The following is a 23,749-nucleotide window of genomic DNA, read 5'->3' as shown; positions in this document are numbered from 1 at the left end:
AAATATCTACTGAGAGAAATATTTGTGAAATTATATTAACAATATAAGATTCCAAATTTTGTAAAACAAATTCAAATTACACATGCTTATGCAAAACATAGAATGTTGCAAAATGATCTTTAATTTTAATTAATGTCCATCACATTTGTCTAATTAGTACTACCACAGAGATGGAAGAGAAGTTTTGAAACACCTCTGAGATGCCTTTTCTGGGCACCTCTCTGCTCTGTTCACGGATGGGGATTCCATTTACTTACATTTTTGGAATATTAATCTTGCTCAAGATCATAGCTTCTCTCAGGTCCTGTGTCTGCATTAAAACATTAGACACTGAGACAAAATTGAGTTCCCCCTTATTTGGTCATGTAAGTCTGATTAACATCTAAGAAGGCTTCAGCAGATCAGTCCTCAAATCTCAGTGACGTATCTTCGAGGTGAGGTAAACCTTTCATCGTTTTTAATGGCATGATCAGTCCAAAAAGCATACATGAAGTCTCATCTCAAAGCAGTTTAAAAGACTGTATTCAAAAAAATAAAATAAAAATCTCAAGGTGATTTCTCTACGTTGTTTTTGCTAAATGGAAGAGAAAAAGAGATGCAGTAGGGAAAATTTTTGACTTAGTTGGAATGATAGTTTCCTTATTTCCTTTCACGGATTCTAAATCAAATAATCTTTAGCATTTGCTGTAAACTTGCATGAAGTCATCACAAAGCCATTCTGCTGTCTTCCACAAGCTGTAACACCTCCCTACCTTCTCTGTAATAACAGATGCATACAGTAGGAGATCTAATATTTGTAGCCCATGGTAACAGTAGGATCTGCAAAGCTTCCTCCCATCTTTGGTGCTTTGCACGTACATTAGACACTTGCAGGACCTCTACAAACTTCTGGCATCTTGCGTCAATCTTAGCTTAACAATCTTAGTTTTTTGTGTTTCACTCCCTAACTCTCATGGCAATAGGAAAAGAGACAGACAAATTTGCAAACCTATACCTGAAGTTCAACTATGATGACTGAAAATGATATTTATGCCTATTTGTCTCAATTTCATCCCACTTTCCTTCACTATTTTCTTCCTTGATTAACCATGGGCCATATCAGGGAAACAAAAATGGCACCTGAAAGGATATTTTTCAGCCTGACATTACTTCCCAAACTGCCTGTGCTGTATTCACAAATCTGGTGATGCTCAAATTTGTCCCATGGAAGCAGAATGTTTTCCTGTTTATGAAACTTTCACATTGTCCCAGATCACATACAAAATCCACAATTCTGTTCTGGGTGTTTTTATTTGTCACTAGTCTTCTAACATTTATCTTCCCTTCAGCTCACACTGTGAGGTAAGGGCATACTATTTTCATTTGAAGGAAAAGAAGTGATGGAAAAATTAAGTGAACGCCATACTGGAAGTTTAGCAGGAGACAGAACTGAACCTATGTCTCTTCTAACTTCTGGCTCATTGCACTTTTCTATTGCGTAAAGTTTAAGCACAATATATCACAGACTTTCTCTGAGTGCCATTGTTTTTCTTCTTTGCCTGTCCTTTCAAGACTTTTATACACATTCAGCATGTATATAAAGCCTCTTTTTTTTTTTTTTTTTTTTTTTTTTAATCTCAGATTTTAAGAATATCAAAGCTACTGTTACTTTCGTATTTCAGGAAACTTTCAAACAGTTCTCTGAAGTTTCTTTAATATTAATACAGCAGCCTCAACTCATATCTTTGCCAGTATAATGAAAAGAGATAGAGATGTAGAAGTTGATAGCCCTTTCTAAATTTTTAAGAAATCTTTTGAGAGCGACTTAGTTATTCTGTATACATCTTTGCAAGACTTTGCAGGCTGTTATATTCTGGTTAAAGGCCTATTCATCACCTAACCTTTCTTTATTAATTTCCTTTTCTATTATATCAATAGAGTGCAGCTTCAGCTGTAATTAGATGTGTTAATAAATAAAAAATGTATACTTTCACATTTATTGAGGATGAGCATTTACATTATAGTCGATGTTTCAGCCTGACGGTGTACGTTGACGATATTCTCATAGTCACAAAACTGATAATCTTTCACAATTCATCCCCCCAAAAGTGCAGTCAGAATGCTATTAAAGTACTATGGTAGAATTCAAGAATAGACGTATAGATAAAATAATTGAATGACTAATGATGAACAATATTCACACTGTGGAATACTGAAATAGAAGTAGGCCATAAGACATTGTATTTTGCTTGCTATAACTTAACCCTGTTGTGGCTAGAATGAAAGTAAAAATACAAACAATAGTACAGAGTGAAAAATCTATAGTAAGTTATATATACATATATATATATCAAATGTGGCGGTGAGTTAAATGAGGCTTCTCTCTATTTTCGTCATCTTCTGTTTATAACACAAATTGACAGAGCAAGGAAGAAAGGGAAGAATACAGAACATTCTGTAAATTATCTTTTTTTTGGTGTATTAAGGTAGTCCTTAGGCCAGGTGCCACACAGAAGTGTGAAAGAAATTGTGTAGGATGAAATTCCTAAAGAACTCTACCCACACACTGCATACTGCATATCCACTATGCACTCCCCAGAACCCACACAGGCAGACTGCTTTTGCCGGAGCAGTGGAGAAATACTAAAAATACCTTTAGGGTTCTTCCGCTGTTGGGAACTATAACAAAAGGTTCACACCACCTAAGCAGGCAAATAAAACTTTAATAAGACATTGGTCTTATTTACAACTGAGCCTGTTTCCAAGTCCAGACCAACAGTTACCTCCCACTCATCCTGGTGATTAGGGCAAGAGTGGTATTATTATCTTTTAATAGACATTCATGAGTCATCTGGTGGGGTAGAGCTGGAGCATTTTCTTTGCTCCAAGTAGGTGGGATAAATTTTTCTCCCCCCTCCATTTCCAGAAATACTCAGTCCTTGTGGACTACAACCTGACAGAGTCCTTTGGTATTCAGTCCTCGGTGGATGCTGTTCCCTAGCACACTAATGGAAGACCATTAAACGTCTTGAGCTCGTTAATGTCTTTATTCCTTAGATCAAGTGCTGCAAATGTCTTTATTAGGTCTATAAGTGTAAGGAAAGTATAAGGTCTACCTGTCATGGAAAAAGATTGTCAGGATTTGTGTTATGCACAGTATATTTCTGTCCCAGCTGACACCTCAATTCACAGGGTCCTGCAAGTAGTATCACTTTTAGACAAGTGCTATTTTTCTGCAGAAAGAAACATAGGATAAAAAGAGCTAGAATGCTAAAGAACTTATAGACTTGTGTCATAGAAAGTTGGGGAAGATAACTTTTATACAGAATGTATTCAGGTAATACATGTGGAAGGGCAGGGAGGAAGAACACAAGCCATGACAATTATATATGTGCAAGAGATCCCCTGAAAACTATTAGTCTGTATTCTGGGAAGTTCATATTATTCATATCTATGCCCAAAAAAGTGTGGATGAAATGCTGGTTATAGAGCCAGAGAAGACTGCAATAATTTATGGTTCTCTTATCTTCTCACTTCATTGCCATAGCATGTAAGCAAGCTGGAAACATAAATATATTTCTGTAACCAAAAATCAGTCAGAAACTCACTGACTGGTAATAAAAATATATACTCTTTCACATAAAACATGCTCTTCTTTTTCAGCTGATGAGACACTGATGTCTGTAGTTCCAGTTTTATTTAAAACTATTGGAAATATTCTCTCCAATCACTGAATAAAATGATAATAATAAAAGAATAAAAGGGAATATTTCTGCATTTAAAGTAGCACAAAAGTTTGATTCTTTCAGTTAAAAGACTGAAAGGCATAAAATAACAGGAAAGATTGAAAGCAAACTAGATATAAAGTCCTGACTGTAGCTGAAAACAAGGGAATCTTTTCCAAAATAAGATTCATAGATTTAGCAACCTTCATGTAGGCAACTTAAATGAAAGATCTAAGTAAGTGCTTCTAACTTTTGAAGAATTCAAATTATTAAATTAGACAAAGTGAAATAATTTAAAAAACAGACAAACAAAACCCCAAAAAACCTTAAAGATAACAAGGACTGTGTTAGTAAAAGCAACAATAGCGATTTCAAAGGTATTAACTTGACATAATCATTGAGTCCAAAAATGTAAAAGTGTTTACAGTAAATGGTATAAGTAGAATAAAAATAGAACTGATATAGAAAAAAAAAATAATGGAATTATTTGTTTAAGAATGAGTGCAGAGCATGAATCCTGTAAAAGTAAGAACTCTAGCTGAGTTTTCATTGACACTAACTTGAATTAGTGATATGTGGGAAGGTTGTTTTCATTTGTACATTGCTCAAGGACAGCTGACAAAAGCTGTTTTAGTGAGGAAATTAGACAAAAATGTTTTAGTGAGGAAACTAGACAAAAGTTGTTTAAATGGGGAAAATAATAAGATGACTATTATCATGAAACATGCTTTCAAAAGTATGTTGAAGCTACTGTAGGTTTTACAACACGATTCAGCAAAATCACAGACTTTCAGACAGGGTGTAATTCTTGACGTACACTAAGCCTGAAGATTTTAACACCCCCACTTCTCTATTTGAAGAATACACAAAATGTTCTGTTTAAAAATACATTAATGTTATGTCTCATGCTTAACTGATATTTACTTAAATAAACCAGAATGCACATACCTTTAGTGTTGCTTATGTTAAAAAAGATGAGAACTGAGAAGAGAAAGAGGAACACAATGTACAGCTAGGAACTCACAGGCTTTTGTAAACATTCCATTTTTATAGTACACATTAAGCATTTTTGTTCTAGCTTGATATTTGATACCTATAGTTAGGCAAAAAAGATTTTTTTATTATTATTTCTGCCCCCCCCCCCCTCCCCACCCCCAGTTTAATGATTGATGTCTGTATTATACAATGCCACAGGCTATTCAGGTATCCGAGAAAATAAGTAGTGCTGGGTAGGAAGCAGATCTAGGGAATTTTCTAAGGATTTACTAATACAAGTTTTATTTCACTGTCCTTTTCTTATTCTTATTACAGGGACCTAATATTAATCATAGCCATTTGTTATGTCCTTTGTACCTACATGGCCAGGAGTTCAGACTTCTGCACAAATTTTTGCAGACCTCCTACAGAACAAGAGGACAGGTCTCACTTCTGCTTATTCACATAATCACAGAAAGACAGAGAAAGGTGAAACTGGCTAAAAATGAGGTTTCCGGACTAAAAAACAGACACCTAATAGCACTATAAAGTGTTTTTTGTTGCTGGTTAAATAAGTTCCCCTGGAAAACAACTGCTTCCTCCAGTGGAATATGTTTAACTCTGGAATTGCTCCAATGCAACCGATGTACATCTGTTTTTAGAAGAAGATGCTATCCATATTATCTGTCTACCTGGAAATTTTCAGGAGAAGAAGGAACATCTGTAAGCTAAAATTGTGTTCACATTTGAAAAATGCCAAGAAAATGTAAACATCTGAATGAAAAAAATAAAGAGGGAAGTGTCTGAGCCTAAAGATAATAATGGTTACAAACCAATGACATTTGTAAATAACCATTATGTTACATTCAACATCTCTTAGAGTGTCTTGGAGACACAGAGAGAAAAATGGATGTGGGCTAACTGAAAATTTCCACAATATTTGCAATATTTAAGGAAAGGACGTTATGAAAGCATGCAAAGCATGCAAAGATATATGTTTATTTCCAAGTGCCTCACTATTAAAATTAATTCAAGATTACCATACGTTTAAAGACCAATTTGTGCAAAGGTGAAACATTCTTTCAAAACATGACTGATCATAGTGACGGTGAATAGTGACTGTCAGTACAAGACCTGAGAAGTTCCTTCCTCTCCTGCTCAGAGTAGCAGCCTCAGGCGCCTCATTTCATCACTGGAGATGTGAAAGGCACCTCCAGGATTTCAGAATCCACTGCAAATGGCTTTGACAGAGGAACCACAAGGAAGCTCTTCGGTCCTGAATTCCACTAGATCTGGCTGTCTCCAACAGAGTTGCCATCTTTTTCCCTCTTGTCTGAATTACCCACATAAAAGCACCCGGTCAGAAAGCAGGAACATAACGTGACTTCTATGCCTAAACAGCGTTTCTGTTAGACTGTTACACTAGAAAAGCTCTCAAGAATTTACATGTTCACTTCTGGAGAGTAAAATAATTTATTTTTTTGCTTTAATAAAACACTAAATCTTAAAATTAGTACCTGGAAAAGAAACCTGTTTTCTACAGTACTAAGGAAAGCAAAGAACCTTTACAAGTTAAAATTATTGTAAGATTCAAATGTAGAGTCTGCTTTATTTGATATATGATGTGATAAGTCCAACACAATCCTGACCTCTAGGCACAACCACAGTAAATAATTAAAAAATAAACAAAATCAATCCAATGCCACTTTATAATTCTGGCAGCCTCTGCAGATTCAACATTATTTCTGCTTTCCAGTGCTTAGCATGACATAAAGAAGACTGGATAGAAACCATGTTGTAAAACTGCCTTGGTCATTTGTGAAAATGCTTTAGCATACTTCTCAGTGTTAAATGCATTAACCTATACTAGATGACAAATGGAACAATGGCAAACAAATTTTAAAAGAAACTCTGTACTAACTAGTTTATAAGATAAAAACCTAGCCCTCATCATAGTTTTGCCTGCATGCTTGAAATCACCTTACTTCACTAATTCAGGTAACATTGCATATTACTCCCCTCACACACTAATACATGCACGTACACATTTAATTCACTTTTAAGTGTGTGCTTAGTGTGAAGGAAAAGGGAAGGGAAGGGAAGGGAAGGGAAGGGAAGGGAAGGGAAGGGAAGGGAAGGGAAGGGAAGGGAAGGGAAGGGAAGGGAAGGGGGAAGGGAAGGGAAGGGAAGGGAAGGGAAGGGAAGGGAAGGGAAGGGAAGGGAAGGGAAGGGAAGGGAAGGGAAGGGAAGGGAAGGGAAGGGAAGGGAAGGGGGAAGGGAAGGGAAGGGAAGGGAAGGGAAGGGAAGGGAAGGGAAGGGAAGGGAAGGGAAGGGAAGGGAAGGGAAGGGAAGGGAAGGGAAGGGAAGGGAAGGGGGAAGGGAAGGGAAGGGAAGGGAAGGGAAGGGAAGGGAAGGGAAGGGAAGGGAAGGGAAGGGAAGGGAAGGGAAGGGAAGGGAAGGGAAGGGAAGGGAAGGGAAGGGAAGGGAAGGGAAACTTTTTGAGCTTTGTCAAACTACTCCTTTCTGAGGCAGGAGAAATCTTTGTATCTTCAGAATACACTGTCTACTACCAAAATAACATCTTCACTGACTTTACATGCTCTGACACAAATTAGAAGTGTTAGAATTGTATATAGTGGTTCTCCTTCAGGTGACACAATGTAGTCAGACATCCAGTCACATAGGTGTGTCATGCAAACAGGGGTCACATTCAATGTCTATCAGGGACCTTTTGTTATGATTAGTGTTATAATAATATTTCTAATGCATAATAATAATAATAATAATAATAATAAATCATTAAATGTTTAAAGGGGTGAGTCTAAATTTGGATATCTCCATGTGAAATGATCACTTTTTTTATTCCTGTCCATGAATGATGATACAACAAAATCTCTAGGAAGAGGAAGATTTGAAGTTTTCCATTTAAAAGAAAGAAATAAAGGAAAAGAAAAGAAAGAAAAGGAAGGAAGGAAGGAAGGAAGGAAGGAAGGAAGGAAGGAAGGAAGGAAGGAAGGAAGGAAGGAAGGAAGGAAGGAAGGAAGGAAGGAAGGAAGGAAGGAAGGAAGGAAGGAAGGAAGGGAAAAGAAAGAAAGAAAGAAAGAAAGAAAGAAAGAAAGAAAGAAAGAAAGAAAGAAAGAAAGAAAGAAAGAAAGAGAAAGAAAGAGAAAGAAAGAAAGAGAAAGAAAGAGAAAGAAAGAAAGAAAGAAAGAAAGAAAGAAAGAAAGAAAGAAAGAAAGAAAGAAAGAAAGAAAGAAAGAAAAAGAAAGAAATTGAAATTATGCTAATTTCAAGTTACAGTTTAAATATTGAAGTTAGAAAACTGTGAAAAGTATATAGACTGAACTCTTATCATACATGTGATGTTGCCTTTTAGGGAAGTTAAGTTGTAATATATGTGCTCATGAACCTCTTCAGTTAACTTTGGTAGGAATTACACTGATAAACCTAAAGCCAAAACTAAGGTCCTACCTGACATAGGAGGAAGAGGTCAAAGCATAATGAGAATCTGAACATTTGAATAATGTGTGAAATTATGTCTTTAAAAACAGTAAAATAGTTACCAGAAAACTGTATTTATGGTAATTGTATCAATTGTGAATAACCTCTTAGCAGAGATTGAAACAAGATTTAGCCTTCCTGACATGCACAGAGCACCACAACTTAAATCTACATAGTGGAATATAGGAAAAAATGAGTTAATTTACATACCAAAAGAGGCTACAAAGGTTTAAATTCATTGTGCCTTTGACAATTTGACTCCAGGCAAAGGTACAGAGATACTTTTGAAGTTGTGAGAACATAAGCATGTACAGGGAGTAGCAGGTCTTTACTCATTACATATTTGTAAAGGATTTTTTAAAACTGTCTTTGAAGATAGAAAGAGGATACTTCTCCAGTGAGAAAGTTTTTCAATCCTTGGCATTTTATATCATCCTTTCTTATGGAAAATGCCTTTGCATGGCACTGAGCAGAAGTTTCAGGCCGGAGACAAACTCATACTGTGCTGTAAGACTGATACTAAAAAAAGCCCAAATCAGCCACAAGGACTCAAGTGGGGCTTATTCAGGACTTAAAACCACAGCTTTTTCATTCTGATTTTTTAGAGCAAAACTGACCATGATCTGAGCAACTGAATTGATTTGACTGAAATGCATAGGAGACAGTTTTGAAATAAAAATAAATAAATAAATAAATAAAAAGGAAACAAGAAAAAGAAAACAAACAAAACAACAGAAAAAAAAAAAAGGAGGCTTTTTAACCTCCTCTACCTCTCTACCTTACATAGTAAAGTAGAGGGAGCTATATGGTGACTGTTTTGTTAGCTCAGCTCTTTTCCTCAAAATCTAATGAGTCTGAAGAATAATGTAGTTGCTTACTGTATGCTTTACTATGCTCTTCCGATTACAGAAGGGACCAGATTTACATCACCTGCATATTGCCTGAAGTATTATATACTGGATTGTTGTGGTTTAACCCGGCTGGCAGCTAAACACCACACAGCCGTTCGCTCACCCTCCCCCCTCCCTCTCTGGGATGGGGGAGAGAAACGGGAAAGTGAAGCTTGTGAGTTGAGATAAAGACAGTTTATTAAGACAGGAATATAATAATAACAATAATAACAATAGTGATAATGATAATAGTATTAATAATAATAATGTGTAAGAAACAAGTGATGCACAATGCAATTGCTCACCACCCGCTGACCGATGCCCAGCCTATCCCCGAGCAGCCGGCCCCCCCACCCCGGCCAGCCACCCCTATATATTGTTTAGCATGACGTCAGATGGTATGGACCTTTGGCCAGTTTGGGTCAGCTGTCCTGGGTCTGTCCCCTCCCAGCTCCTGCTGCACCCCTAGCCTGCTCGCTGGCAGGACAGAGCGAGAAGCTGAAAAGTCCTTGGCCTGGTGTAAACACTGCTCTGCAACAATTAAAACATCAGCATGTTATCAGCGCTCTTCTCATCCTAATCCAAAACATAGCACCCTACCAGCTACTAGGAGGAAAAATTAACTCTGTCCTAACTGGAACCAGGACATGGATCTTAGAAAAGGTAGGAGATAAGAAAGAGAAAAATTAAAACTCTATTACAGAGAAGAAAAAAAAAAAAAAAAGAAAAGAAAAAGAAAAAGGTATTAGAGGCTATGAAGAAAGGAATGGAATATGGGACAAGACATTCTGGCAGTGTCATTTAGTGTCATTCTCCCTCTAATATTAGTCAAATATCTTGTATCCAAGTACATGTTGCATAATTCCTGAAGCAGACTTATTTACATAAAGCAACTGCACTGTAGGCACTTATTAGGAATAAATCTAGATCCTAAATCTTACTGCTCCCTTTTGACCACCTGCTGCTTAAACAAAATCCCACTTAAGGATCTAAAGTCTGAACAGTCACGTCTCAATGCACCAAAGTAAGATTTATATAAAGACACAGAGCTAAGACTAAAATATGAAATAATAATAATTTCAAATGAAAATGTTTAAAGCTGCCAAAAGAACATGACAGTAGGATCAAATGGATTGGAAGTGTAGCCAGCTGTCCATAGCTTTAAGTCTTTAGGTGTGTTGACTTTACAGTTTAGATCCCATTATCTACATCGTGTTCCCGTATATCAGTCTGATCTTAGAATATGGAACCATTGTTTGCTGTTTTACACCTATCTGTTCATCTGCAACTACTGAAGACATTTCAGTATTCATTTGCAATAGTTCCTCTTTACAAGCCCTACTCAAATGAATCTGAACTCTGAGAAGGAAGGAAATATAAGTGTTAGTTCTTTCTGAATCACAAACTGAAGTTTTCCTTAAATATTTTTAAAAATAAAATATGAAATTAAGAAAACCTGTGGTAAGGGATACACTTTTATAGTACTTTCTAATGATAACATTTTAGTTAAATGCAAAGCTATGATCAAACCTGTGATCAAAGCTGTGAATAAAGTTAAATACATCACTGAGCTGTCGTAAATCACTAGCTAAGCAGACCAGAGCCAAATAAAGCTACCCTCTTTTTTTTTTTTTTTTGAGAGTATAACCTGTTTGTAAATACAAAGAATTTTTCTTCATTTCAGTTTATTTTACTGTTTAAACTCAATTATTATCTTATTCTAAGTAAAAAAAAAAAAAAAAAAAAAAAAAAAGAAGTAACTGGTAGTTAAAAGAAAGTTTTCTTTCTCTAACCTTTGAATAAATATTGTGTGAAAGAAAATGAGCTCTATCATACATTCTTGTAGGATGCAGTGGCTGGAAACTACATTACAAGTAGTACCATATTTGTTTAATAAAACATTTAGCTTATCAAAACATGTTCAATTTAAAATTAACTTCTCATATATAGGGAATATATTTATAGTACGCAAATAAATAGTTTTAAAATTCTAGGTTTGTACCATTTTAATTGAATTCCAACTTCCATTGTAATGAAGCATGATGGATATCACAAGTAAAAATAAAATCGTTATTTAGTAAGAAAGAAATTCAACATTTTCTATCATTAAAACAAACAAACAAACATGTAAAGATTAAGAATATGGTTAAATGGCTCAAGTATCGAATTTATTAATAGATACATATTTATGTTCTCTTTCTCTCTAAGAGTAAAAGGCACAGAGTTGTGAGAAAAGCTGTATACAGTCAGCAGTACTAGTAATCTGCCAGTAGGAATCAGTCTCTCTTTTCCATTCTTTATTCCTGGACAACATATGAAAAAATAAGATTAAAATTGCTGTTTTCAAATCCAGGTTTCTTTTTTGCTGATTTAAATCATGATTAAAATTGGTGATTTAAAAGGTTTTTCAATCATTTTGACTTAAAACAATCCACCCTCTATTGCTTTAAATATCATTTAAGCCAGTAAAATGAGCACTAGTTCAATCTGCTTAAACAGAGCAGAAACCAGCCAATGCTAGCATCAAAACAAAAAGGAAAGCTTCTCCATTCCCACAAGCAGCTGACCTTCCTCAAAGGGGGCAAATCTGGTTTCTCTGTCCTCTGCGTCCTGGACTGACGCCAGACTTGCACTATGAAATGTGTTTTAACCTAAACTAACCTCTGCTTTCCAGAACAAAGCTCAGATTTTGAAGGCTTAATTTTGGCAGAAAAAGCAGCATGAATCTTACTCGGTGTTTACATCGTAGGCAATGGGCAAAAGTACTCAACACATTTAAAGACTAGATTTTTTTTTTTTTTCTAGGATTAGCTAATGATTGGCACTTTTGAGAATCTGACTGGTTGCATAAGTTTCATTTTGGAATCAGCGTAAGGTACCTAAGATAAAGATAAATTAGAGTTTCTCTGTACCAAGTAAGCACACATAGATACTGTGCCAGCTGTGAGTAACAATACGCACAAATTATTAAACCCAAGATTTAGGTTAGTAAATTTGGTCACATTTGTGTTTGACTCAGCAGACTACAAGTGGGTACCCTGCCTGCCAGCCAAACCAACCAGCTCAGGTGTCCATTACATAGGCAGGGAGAAATCTAAGTTTTGTAGAATTTCAGCGAGAATTTATAACTTCTGTTACCACAGAAGGTTTACTTTTTTAACAGGCTTTCCCGGGTTTTATGACTTTTTGTTTCCAGATAACTAGGCAGTTGTGTTTACCTGGTACTTTTGAGAGAGAGCAGACTGACTCCTTCAAAAAAATCATTGTCAAAATCGTCCATTTTTCCTTCACCGCCAGCAAAAGGTGTGCTATCTGCTTCCTTGTCAACACTTGAAGCCAGAAAAAGATACCTTTTCATACTGCAAATTCTCTTGTTGCAAATAAATTCTATAGAAATCTCCTAACACAATGTTTAACTAACAGTCTAACCAAAGACTAGGAAAAACCTCACATGACTTTAGCCATTAAAATGAATAATCTAGCCTATTTTATTCATGTAGGCTCCTTTTGTAGTCAGCAGTAATTCTTGAATTACCGTGAGAAGCACCTATCTCCCTCTTGCTGGTACTGTGACTTTGCTAAACTTTTTGCCTACTGAAGACTGCTGTTAGCTTCTGGCCATTGCACTCATGAAGTCTTTATGATTTTACCCTCTGGCTCTTGTGTGTTATTTCTCATACATTATCAGGTTTCATGTATATTAATCGTCAAGCATACAGATCATATTAAATCTGCCTTTTGAAACATTTTAAATCTTAAATCTTTCCATAGCTATCAAACAGCTGGAGAAAAGAACTGAATTCCAGAAGCTAATTTGGAGTTTGTCACTGATGAGCTGCATGTAGCCTCAGGGCTTGCCTGTCTCCTCACAGCCTGCTCCAAGAAAGAGGAAATGCGTAGTTGCATAGCTCTCAGCAACAAAATAAGGACCAAACTGTGACTCATTGTCACATTTCTGTTCAATGCGTACTTCTCTGTTGCTCCACTGGGGAAATAAATTGTGGCAGACAAACAGCTGGCAGAGAAACCTTGTCTTTATGCTCTCCTCACCTCCCTGGATTAGATCAGTGCACAGTCTCCGGTACATTGCATCAGGCAGCGGTGCTGCATGCTTCTAAGTCTCTGCTCATTCTTCCGTGCGTGGGAGGATAAAATGCCAGGGGACAGCCATCAGCCTTGCTCTGTGACCTGCTGTAGATTGGGCTAGAAAGGACTAACTATAAGGCAGCTGCTGCAGCTATTGTGCACATACAGATTAAGCTGTACATTGGTAGAAGCCATTTCTCAGAGATGCCAGGTTTTTGTATTCATATTTCAGTGGTGGCAGGTCCAACTGCATGTGCCACTGAGTCCAGTCCAATCCTCATGTTCATAAACACAGCCGAGTAGCAGAGTTAAGATACATGTGGCTTTCTAGGCAAGCTCTTAAGTGGTTATGGCAAAGTTCCTGACATTTACAGAATTCTCAGTAGCAGCCAAAATAATAATAATAAATAAATTTCCTGAGAGTGTTGCAAAGACAAAGTACTTACTAACACTACTGAGCTTCCTTCTGTATACTGTTTTAAGGACTTCCACATTTTAATAGTGCAATTCTGTGGTTGCAGTTACATGTAATATGAGGATGCTGAAGATAATCCTTTGGAATCTTCTCTTAAATATTTACCAGCAGGAGACCTAGGTCCTGCCAGCTTTCTCAGGACATTTATAAACTGCTGTCCTCACAGATCTCCTTTTGCCAGTGTACTTCAACAGTATATCTGATCTTTGTGCAATTTGTATTTGTGGCAATGAATAGGCAGCACATGCAACTTGCAATTCAAATAGTCATTGCTTGGTGGCTACATTTTTAAACTCTTTTGTGTTATTGTCATTATAGTGATGTTGACCTGAAAGAGCACCCCATCAGATCCATGCATCTGCCTGCCACAGTATTGTTGTGGGCTGTCAGAAAAAGATCCCTGAGATGTGTAGCAATAGTATCGGTCTACCATGGCTGGACCATCCCCCTAAACCAGCAACCATGTTGGCCACAGGGCTGAGCCATGTCGCTGCCATGTCATGCTGTTCTCATGTCAGCATCTTGGTGTGGTACCCTGGGGGGCAAAGAGCCTGCCACTCTAGCTGAGATGTGGCTGACAACATAAAACAGAAATAAGAATACAGACCACATGGAACGAGCAGTTTAAACCTAGTAAAGTCATTAAGATCTAAGTCTTATAGACTGGAATGTAGCATGAAAATAAATAACTAAATAAATAGATAAATAAATAAATAAGGCATCATATGAAGCAAGATGCATTTTTTTTTATTATTATTTTTTTTGTCCAAACTATAAGTTGCTGAAGTTTAGATCTGAACTTTCAGACTGCCTTGTGACTGCCAGCAGTAGCCCCAGAGGAAAATAAACTGCAGTGAAACATTAGCCCCAGGCTGAATTCTTAGTTTTCTGCCATGAGTAAAATTTCCATCTCATGGATCAAGTTTAAAAATCATCCAGTCAAAATAAGTCTGTTCCAAATATAAAAAAGAACAAAAACTGTTCTTTGGTTAATTTACCTGTCCTGCTGAAGGTCAGGTACTGTGGAACTGACTGATGCCCCTTGTCACCTGAAGTCTACTTCTTTACACAGACAAAAACAAAACGGACACACACTGCAATAGCTAAGAAACACCTGTAAGCACTGCAAAAACATTTTCAGACCCTATATTTTATCTTTATTTTAGGGGTCTTTTATCTTCTTTCTTTGATTAACTAAAAGATTGAAAAGTCACTTACAGGCTGAAAAGTCTTTTATGTTTCCTATTAATTTCAAACAAAGAATATTGATATTTTTTGATTTGTTTCACCTGGAGAACCTCATAAGTATTTCCATACCACTCCTCTAACACTGATGTTGTTAATGAACACATTTTAGAAAACAAATATTATTTCACAGATATCCTGTTAACACCTACAAAATATCCAATGTTTCCAACATATATTTTTAAGGTTATCCAAATAAACTAGTGCTAGCATTCAGATTAGGGCTGTCATGCTGAGCCACCTGTTTTGGCAGTGTTTGCAGCCAGAAACAGTTTATAGATCCATCCAATTGGTGACCATAAAAACATCCCCGCATTGTCTCCTTGCTGTGGTTAACCAGATATCAGGCAAGGATTGTGCAGTTTGACATAGTCTAAACATGAATCATTTAGAAGACAATTTGGTTCACTCTCTAATATTGCTTAATGCAGATCCTCTTACAAATATTAATAATGAAAAATGGAAGATGAAAAGTACAACATTCATACACCAAAATGCACATAACCTTGACAAGTAGAATAAAAATAACTCTCAGAAGACTGTTTTAAAATCCTTCAGATTTTGTTTGCTTGTTTTTTGTAATGTTATTATTAAATTTGGATAAACAGTAGAGTAATCTACACTGGGGAAAAAGAAAAAAAAAAAGAATGAAATTCAACTAAAAAAAATCAGTATTAAAGAAGGTTACATTTTAAATATAGACCCTGTCTCATTGTGGTTGATAAAATATTGTTATGAATCTAAAATGTTATTTAAATATGAATGGTCAGGAAATATTAAAGTACATGAAATATTCATATTTTAGGATACGCATTTACTGGTTAATACAATTGACTTTCATTCTTTCATGCCTAGCTCAAGCATACTTATTTCAACACAACTTTCACTAACTCTTTTAGAAGTTTACCTGAATAAGGGTAGGGTGGAAGCACCTGGCATCCAGGCTTTCCCCCTTCTTGTACAACTCCAATGGAGCTGCTCTGCGTATGAGACTAATGCTATTTTTAGAGGTGCACAGAGATTTTGCTTCTGTAACTGGTAAAAACTTTTAGTACAGGAGTGAAAAAGGGAAAAAAAGAAAAAGGAAAAAAAAAAAGACAGGAAAGAAAATAAAACAACCCAATAAACAGATTAAATGATCCCAAAGTGAAAGTGTTGTATTCTAATAACAATAAATCATATTGACACACCAGCTCAATTGAACTGTCAAAGTACGTATCATTTTTGGTTAATTATATTCAAAAACAGCTACTGTACCTTCTGCTGCAATCTCGGCCATGATGATGATGATGATGGTAAGAGTTACTCTGTTAAAAAGGTCAATATGTACTCTGGCAGATTAGATAATACTTCTTGGTTGCTGGCTTTTACAGGAGCTGCAGAATGAGCAGGAGGGAGGTCCTCTGCTTTTTCTAATTTTGTTCCTTCTTCTTTTGTGCCCCTATGAACTTTCTCTTTCCTCTGGAGACTCCTGCCCTCCCCAAGCAACCTCAGGCCTTCCAGAGGCAATACTTAAAGCTCAGTCTAAAGTATCAGCTTCTAATAAAAATAGCCATGCCTCACAGTGAGTCTTCAGCATGTTTTCTCTAATATCCTAAGAACCATGCACATGACAAATAAAAAATAAAAAAAACATCTCTAAAGAGGACAGGAAAGCATAGAAGGGCAGCAAAAAGCAAAAGAACTGGGAAAGAGCTGTTTAAAGCTCCTGCAGCCTTGCTAACATAATTACAGTTCTTTGGGGGGTATGTCAGGAAACATGAAATATAGAGTTCAAAGAAACCTTATCCACCCTAGCTCAACTTTATTCTTAGCTCACTCAGTGCTTAGCACATTCTTCTTGGCCTTATTTGGTTTGGGGAAGGTCCTATGAAGCTTACCGCTGCCTAAGGGGGAGGGTAAATTTAGGTGATTTTCTCCACTTTGATTCTTAGTCACAGTCACAGAGCCAATAAAGACATGACTTTAAACTTATGAAATTGGTAACCTTTCTGATTTTCATTTTTTGGACCTCTCTTGATTTGCTGTCATTGTTATGTGCATACCTGTGAAGTTCATCTAAGTATCACAGAACAACATTGAGAGTATAAATAGTTTATATGCTGCAAATTCATTAAGGTAATATGCAAAAGTATTAAACAGGATAGATTTTTCAGAGGTCTGATTAATGGAAAATATTATTTAAAATAATTAAATATTTTTTAAAATATTATTGAAATAATTTTAATTTTTAATTAATTTAAATAAGAATAGTTTAAAAAAAGAGCAATATATTCATTGCATTGCTTACAATTTCACAGCTGTGAAATTATGTATGTGGGCAAGAGCTTGAAAGTGAAATTAGCAGAAAAATGACCTCAAGCCAGTATGCCTCTACATAAATGTCATCATCACATGAAATCAGAAACCATCTTAAACAGTTCTTACTAGGGAACCTATAGTCAGCTCTTCTTTGCTACACAGGCTGGCATTTGCACTTCTCATCTTCCCACAAGGAGATATAAGCACCTGGCTCTGTGGCAAAATATAAGGAAAGGAATCTGTTTATCCAGTGCACAAGATGCAGAAGTGAAGGCTCACTGAACAGAGGTTTACAGTCATCATTGGGATTTTTCTCTTTCTTTTGCTCTGAAATGCTTCAAAGTTGTCAAATGTCTGAAAAATTTTAGTCATTTGCTAGGCAAAGTTTAGAGTCACTGCTCCATGCTCTTTCTTCTTCAGCTCTCCTGACCACATTTTTTTACACGAAGCTTTGATTACTTGGTGCCCGGTATTCAGTGCTTTTCTGATCATCCTCCTGGTCCTCCCTTACCACGCAGATGGTCCTTCAGAAAATCCTCCTCACTAAGGCTGATGAAAAGATTCTAGACAATAACATATTCCTTCAAAAAGTGCTTTTTTTATGAACACCTAAATGTTCTGTGGAATCACATTCACATCACCAGAACAGCAACCCACAATAGTTCAGTGGTTAGTAAAGCGTGCTAGGATGCATTGTATAGGAGCAAAGACCTTGTCCTTCTTAATTACTTCTCTTTCTTCTGCTGGAACAGTTCCATTTTACATGAACAATTAAATATTTTGGGTCACTTATATTTTGACAGCTACACTACTTGCCTGAGATGTGAAGAATATTTCCTCAGCTGAATACACCAAGCACAGAGCTAATTGATTATTCAATTGATTATGATTGAGAAGCTAATGTGAATTCAGGATTGCTTCCACTTGTATTACCTTTCAAATGAAATAAAATAATAAAGGCTCAGTTAGGGTATGCAAGAAGAGAGAACTGGGGAAAATGTTCATACTGAATTTTGTCTTTGTTTTATGTAACAAGATCCTGAGAATGTGGACTATATCCAGGTGTTGTACACATTGTACAACTGTATATGTTATCTGTCCCTCACTGATTCCATTTCAGCTCCTACCACCTGCCCTCTCGCCTCCATGCCTTACTTCCTTTGCTGCTATTTTTTGCTCACCCCTCAATCATGAGCTGATATTCTGAAACCAAAATATAAGAGCAGAGGAAGTGAGAGAATCCAGCTGGAAATCAATTTTACACAACATCAGCCCAGTGGCAAGAAGGAGAACTGCTTGGATGCAAAACATTCACTCTGGAAGCAGGCTAAAGCTGTCATACGCACAAAAGTATAGTTCTAGGCAACAGCATTGGAAGTTATACAATTGCTGCCTCTAAGGGGATCAAAGTCAAGGGAGCTGGGTGTCATATTTATTGGAGATAATGACTGCATAAATAATCTCCAATAAATATAACACTGCCTGAAAAACAAACAAACAGACAAAAAAAAAAAGAAAAGAAAAAAAGAAAAAAACACAGAACGAATGTAAATAAAGTTCTGGTTTTGTGTGTGTTCGTGAACCATGAACATCACCATCTGAAAATTATGGAGAAATAAAAAATTATGGGAAATATTAATATATTTCCTCTTTAGGAAGCTGAACAAGAGAAATCCTCAAAATTAAGCGTAGGATTTGTTAAAAATTTTGTTAAGATTTGAAGTTTAGCTCAAGTTTAGGAGTTTCTTCTATGCTAATTTGTGACATCCACATTGTGCAGAAGCCCAGCGAAAAGTCTGTATAGCTCTTCATCCCACAAAGAAAAGATTAATTCCCTGATGTAGCTTATATATTGAACCTGATCTAAACCTGCTTAACTCGATATGACATCTCCTTTTTTAAAATGTCCTTTCTCCCTCCTTGTTCATATTTTAAACCATTTTTAAACAAAAATGGAAAATGTAAAACTAATTTGTTTCTTAAAGGCATTATCTAAACCTGGAACCACAAAATTTCTCCTCATTTTCTTCCTTTCGTGTCTCAGGCACAAGAAGAAAATGCTCTTGGCTCAAGTTATCCATCCATAGGTACTCTCTCACAGAGACTACATGGTAAAAGAACTGTCCCAGCGTCAGGTCTTAGGATCAGTGGTGATGGAGGGATGTTATAACAGCGGGTTAATCCTCACACAAGATTAGTGCAAAACCCAGGTCTGTGTTAGAGAAAAATAAAAGGAAGCTTCTGTTTATAGCTGCCTGGGCAGAGAAAAAATAACACTTATGAACAGGGGAGAAGTAAGAGAAGTATGTTGCTACAGATGTCTGCTATGTGCCTTGATCTCAGATAACATGTATTTCAGTGAGAGTCCTAACTAAAAAATCAAAGAAAATAAATTATTTGAATTTTTTATTTTAGGAATAGTCTGAGGTTTACTACTTCACAGATTCTACTACAAAATCCTTCTTTTAGATGAATTACAGAATCACAAAAATACAGAATAGCCTAGGTTGGAAAAAGTTGTGTTGTTCATATAATGAAAGTAGTAGATGATTCCTGGGTTGCCACACTGATATTATTAAAAAGGGAATAAAGGAAGACAATATATCACATTGAATGAAGGAGTGATGAGAGGAGACTTTCATACTGATTCAGGGAAGCATTTGAGAAACTGAGTTAGCCTCAACAAGAAAATGCAGAACAATATTTGAGTTTGTCTTCTAACACACTACTGAGGAATTCTCAGAGTTCAGTCCTAAAAAAAAAAAAAAGTATGATATCTGATATAGATTAAATTTGGCCACATGTTTAAATATTCTCATAAATCATAAAATTTAAACATTCTGATAAATCAGTTTGCATCATTTTTCAATGAGAAAGTTGTGTACATAGTACCTTTAAACAATTATTTCTTTAATGTGTAGGAGACAATTACTTGAACTCCATGGTAGATCTGTCCTACATTTAATTTGAACTACTGACAGACAAATGCAGAACACAGTTAAGAAGCCCTGTCTCTGTAGGCAGACTGGTCTGGATTCAAATCATTCTTTGGTGAGGGACAGCTGACAAGCACCCTGGAGTCACATCACCTTGGCACTCCAAGCTCATTAAGGAACATTTCATAGGTTAGGTTTCACAGAAAGAAACTTCTCGAAAGCTACATGGTAGAAAGTCAGCAGGTACAGACTGAAACATCTACGATGCAGAATATTCTACTTCAACATAGAAAAGATTCCCAGTTAGACATTATACTACAAAATCACTGATGCCTACAAAAAACTTTAGCCTGGGTGTGTGATTGAATGATGAACCATTTCTAATATCCAAAAAGGCTCACCAATTATAAAACTGCTTGAATCCCAGGAAACAAGAATATTACAAGATATTGATCTAAGAAGAGAGACGGTGGAGGGAAATTAGGCTAAAGCAGCTATCCTTGTTTAGGAGTGCGTTTTCAGTTTTCTTTGCTCTGACTGTACCAAGTGTTACTACGAGCTAAGTTCAGGGAGGGCATCTATTCAGCATGTCAATGTAGATGCATTTGGATGAATATTAGCACTTTGTCTTTTCCTTTAATCTACTTTAATCTTTCTATTTTTAATGAGTATGATGTTATTATAATAGTTGTGGCTTTACTTTTACATCTTGGAAATTTTCTTAGAAAAAAACTTCATGATATTTAAGAAGGCATATCTGGAATTGACCCTTTTCAAGATGCTAAAACAAAAAGTCACTTTAAAGGTATTTTTCTTCAGGAAATCTACATCCAAGGTTAATGGTGTTAAGAACACAATAGTAGCCAACGGGTTAGCAGAGATGTGGGTTGGCTCTGTCATAAAACGAATTACTTCAGTCAGAACTGTTGAGTGAGAACTGTTCTAATATTCTAATGAGCTTGGTGTACTGCCTGGTCAAAAATACTCTTTTAGAGAAAGATGACTACATGACTACTGATTTTATTTATTTATTTTATTTTATTTTATTTTATTTTATTTTATTTTATTATTTTATTTTATTTTATTTTATTTTATTTTATTTTATTATTTTTTGCTTGCATATAGGGAACTTTAATTTTTAAATAACTGCTTTTTCAAATATTTGTTTAAAAGCAAGTTCCAATGCTAAAAGCATGACTCAAAAATAAGTAGCAAAAAAAGTGATTTTTTTTTTTCTGTGCTTCAGATTTCAGACCCAGCTCCAAATTTCCACTGACACCTTTCAAGTTTGTCTCAGACCTTACTTAACAAACAAGCAAATAAAATTAAAAAAATGTATAGAAATCTACAGTGTTTTATCTGTTTGTTTCCAGATATGCTCACAATTGAGCATACTGCCAATAACAGAAAAAAAAAAAAAAAAAAAGTGGTTTTGGACAAAAGCTTGACTGCACCTATCTGACAAGACAAAGGCAAATATATGTTGTCATGAAAAGTATTTTGGAAAAGATATGAGGTAAAACTAGCGCTCCAAATATCTTCATTAGTATGAGCCTTATCAGGGTTGCTCAAAACTATTTGCTCAGTCTGACCTCCACAACCAATGGGCAATATCATCTTATTTTCATGTAGTGACTTACTCTTCTGCTTGTGTTATGTTTGCTGTGTTATGTTATGTGGTTATGTTATGTTGTTATGTTATGTACCGCACATTCTTAGACAAATAGGCTTGAGTGGATTTCCCTCAGCCACATTAGCAAAGGATTCCCCTCATAAATAACTCCAGTCAAAATCTCAGGACCATCTGGATTTTAGTTCGTTCCTATCTCTTCTGAGAGGATACACTGAGGATCCGACTGAAGTGAATAAGAACAAACTTCCACGTTAAACACTGAAATACAACAGCAGTGTGGTAATGGGCCCAGACAATAGTTTATGTGTCTTAGTACCCTCCTGCAAAGAAGGACTTCTTCTCCAGGATGTCTCCCCTATGTCTGAGACAGATTGTATGTCTAAGAGTGGTCCTGCTGACAGTATGTGTCTCCTGTGCTTTTATTTACAGGATTTTTTTCTGCTATTCCAAAGTCATTGTTTTCCTTGGGATAGCAGAACCTGGTTGAGCTGTGCATTTCCCACAGACAGGATAGATATACACTACTGGCAGTGGATTGACAATTACGTCCAACTGAAAATAATTATTTGACTCCTGAAATATGAAAGGCTGCTGCTGGGTTTAAGTCTTTGTGTGCCTCAAAGTCAGTCCCCCCACCCAGCAGTACAGAAACCTGTGATGCAAAATACTCAAGGAATACTGGCATCTGTTATTTGTCACAAGTATGCAGAGAGATGGATAAAGAAGAAAGGAGAACAAAATATAAAGCAAAATTTTTGGCAATTATCAGCCATAGGAAAGAAATTGCCTGACATCAACCAGATTTATGACAATGATGTATTTTAAAGGAAAAATATCTTCGTTTCAACAGTAGCTATAATTTATTTTGTGTTTCTTCTTTCTTTCTCCCTCATTCAAGCTACAGTATCGGTCAGATCAAAGTCAGAATTGCAGATGAAGAACCCATTTTATTATTATTGTTATTTAAAAAGAAAATCAAAACAGGGAGCTTTTCCATTAGGCAATTTAGCCTCTTTACAGAATATGAGTAGAAGATATGAATTAGTAAATTCAACCTTGTCAGTGCTGTCAGCTGCAACTGCATTGAAAAAAAAATGTCTAAAAATAAAGGTCTTTTAAAAGGAGAAATAAACTTAAGCAATAATGTTTTTACCCCTCATCATAGCAGATACATACTAATTTTTCTTGAATGGTATGTCACCATTTGTCATTGTCAATCACAAGAGATTCCTGTCCAAGCTCCAACATATGTCCAAAGTCAACTTTCTAATGCGATTTGTAAAGAATACTTGTTTGTAAAGCAGATACCAAAAAGAATTGCTGCATCTCCCTTGCTCCTCCCCCTGCCTCCCTGAAATAGTAGAAAAGGACATACTGAAAACAGAGGAATGCAATGATCCTAAAGGGACAATCAAACCATTTCTCTTTCCAAATTCACAGTTTAAATGAAAATAAAAGTATTACCCCAGAGACACAGAGCAGAAGGTCCTCAGCTGCGTCCCCAGGGCTCAGACAGCAAGGCAAGGACACTGGGGACTTTTGGAAGCTCCCGACCGCATTCCCAGGGCCTGAGGAAATTGTGGGCTGCCCTGGTACAGCTGGCACAGGCTGCAGCTGCCAAGGAGCTGCTGGCAGCTGGTCCCTGCAGGGTGAAGTGCCACCCTAAAACAGCCCAGACAGGGATAGTTTCTCCATAAAGGGGATTTGGCCTCCAGTATATAGGTTTGCGCTTCAGATCGTTTTATGGCTCTTGGAAATAATTATATACATACTTGTGCACTTTAAATTCATAGACATCATTTGAAGTAAGCATTTGGCCATAAAATCCCATTCTGCATCCCTGGTGTCCTAAAGATTTTTCCCTCTGACCATTTGCTGTTCTTTCGACTTCCTCGGTTACCAGGACATGTGCTCTCCTCTGTGCCTGATGAAAGGTTTTGTGAAATAACCATAGCCTGAATATTTGAATTCCACTCCATCTCACAATGCTGCCTGATGATGAA

The 23,749-nt window shown here is 36.3% G+C and overlaps 1 protein-coding gene across 15 annotated transcripts in view; it reads right to left on the bottom strand.

The window, feature by feature from the left end:
• TRDN (triadin) overlaps positions 1-23,351 on the bottom strand; it is a 241,357-nt gene extending 218,006 nt beyond the window's left edge. For 6 of the 15 annotated variants that reach the window (XM_066994337.1, XM_066994336.1, XM_066994340.1 and 3 more), the window contains exon 1: positions 16,134-16,619. In XM_066994337.1, coding sequence (XP_066850438.1) covers positions 16,134-16,155 — 22 coding nt within the window. In that variant the 5' untranslated portion in view covers positions 16,156-16,619. Of the gene's footprint in view, positions 1-16,133; positions 16,622-23,210 lie in introns of those variants that run through there. The other 9 variants (XM_066994344.1, XM_066994335.1, XM_066994347.1 and 6 more) reach the window with 7 other exon arrangements.
• Between the last annotated feature and the right edge of the window lie 398 nt (positions 23,352-23,749).

Source organism: Anser cygnoides, chromosome 3, assembly GCF_040182565.1.
Source record: "Anser cygnoides isolate HZ-2024a breed goose chromosome 3, Taihu_goose_T2T_genome, whole genome shotgun sequence".
Taxonomy (NCBI): Eukaryota; Metazoa; Chordata; class Aves; order Anseriformes; family Anatidae; genus Anser; species Anser cygnoides.
This window is presented reverse-complemented; position numbering and strand designations above follow the sequence as displayed.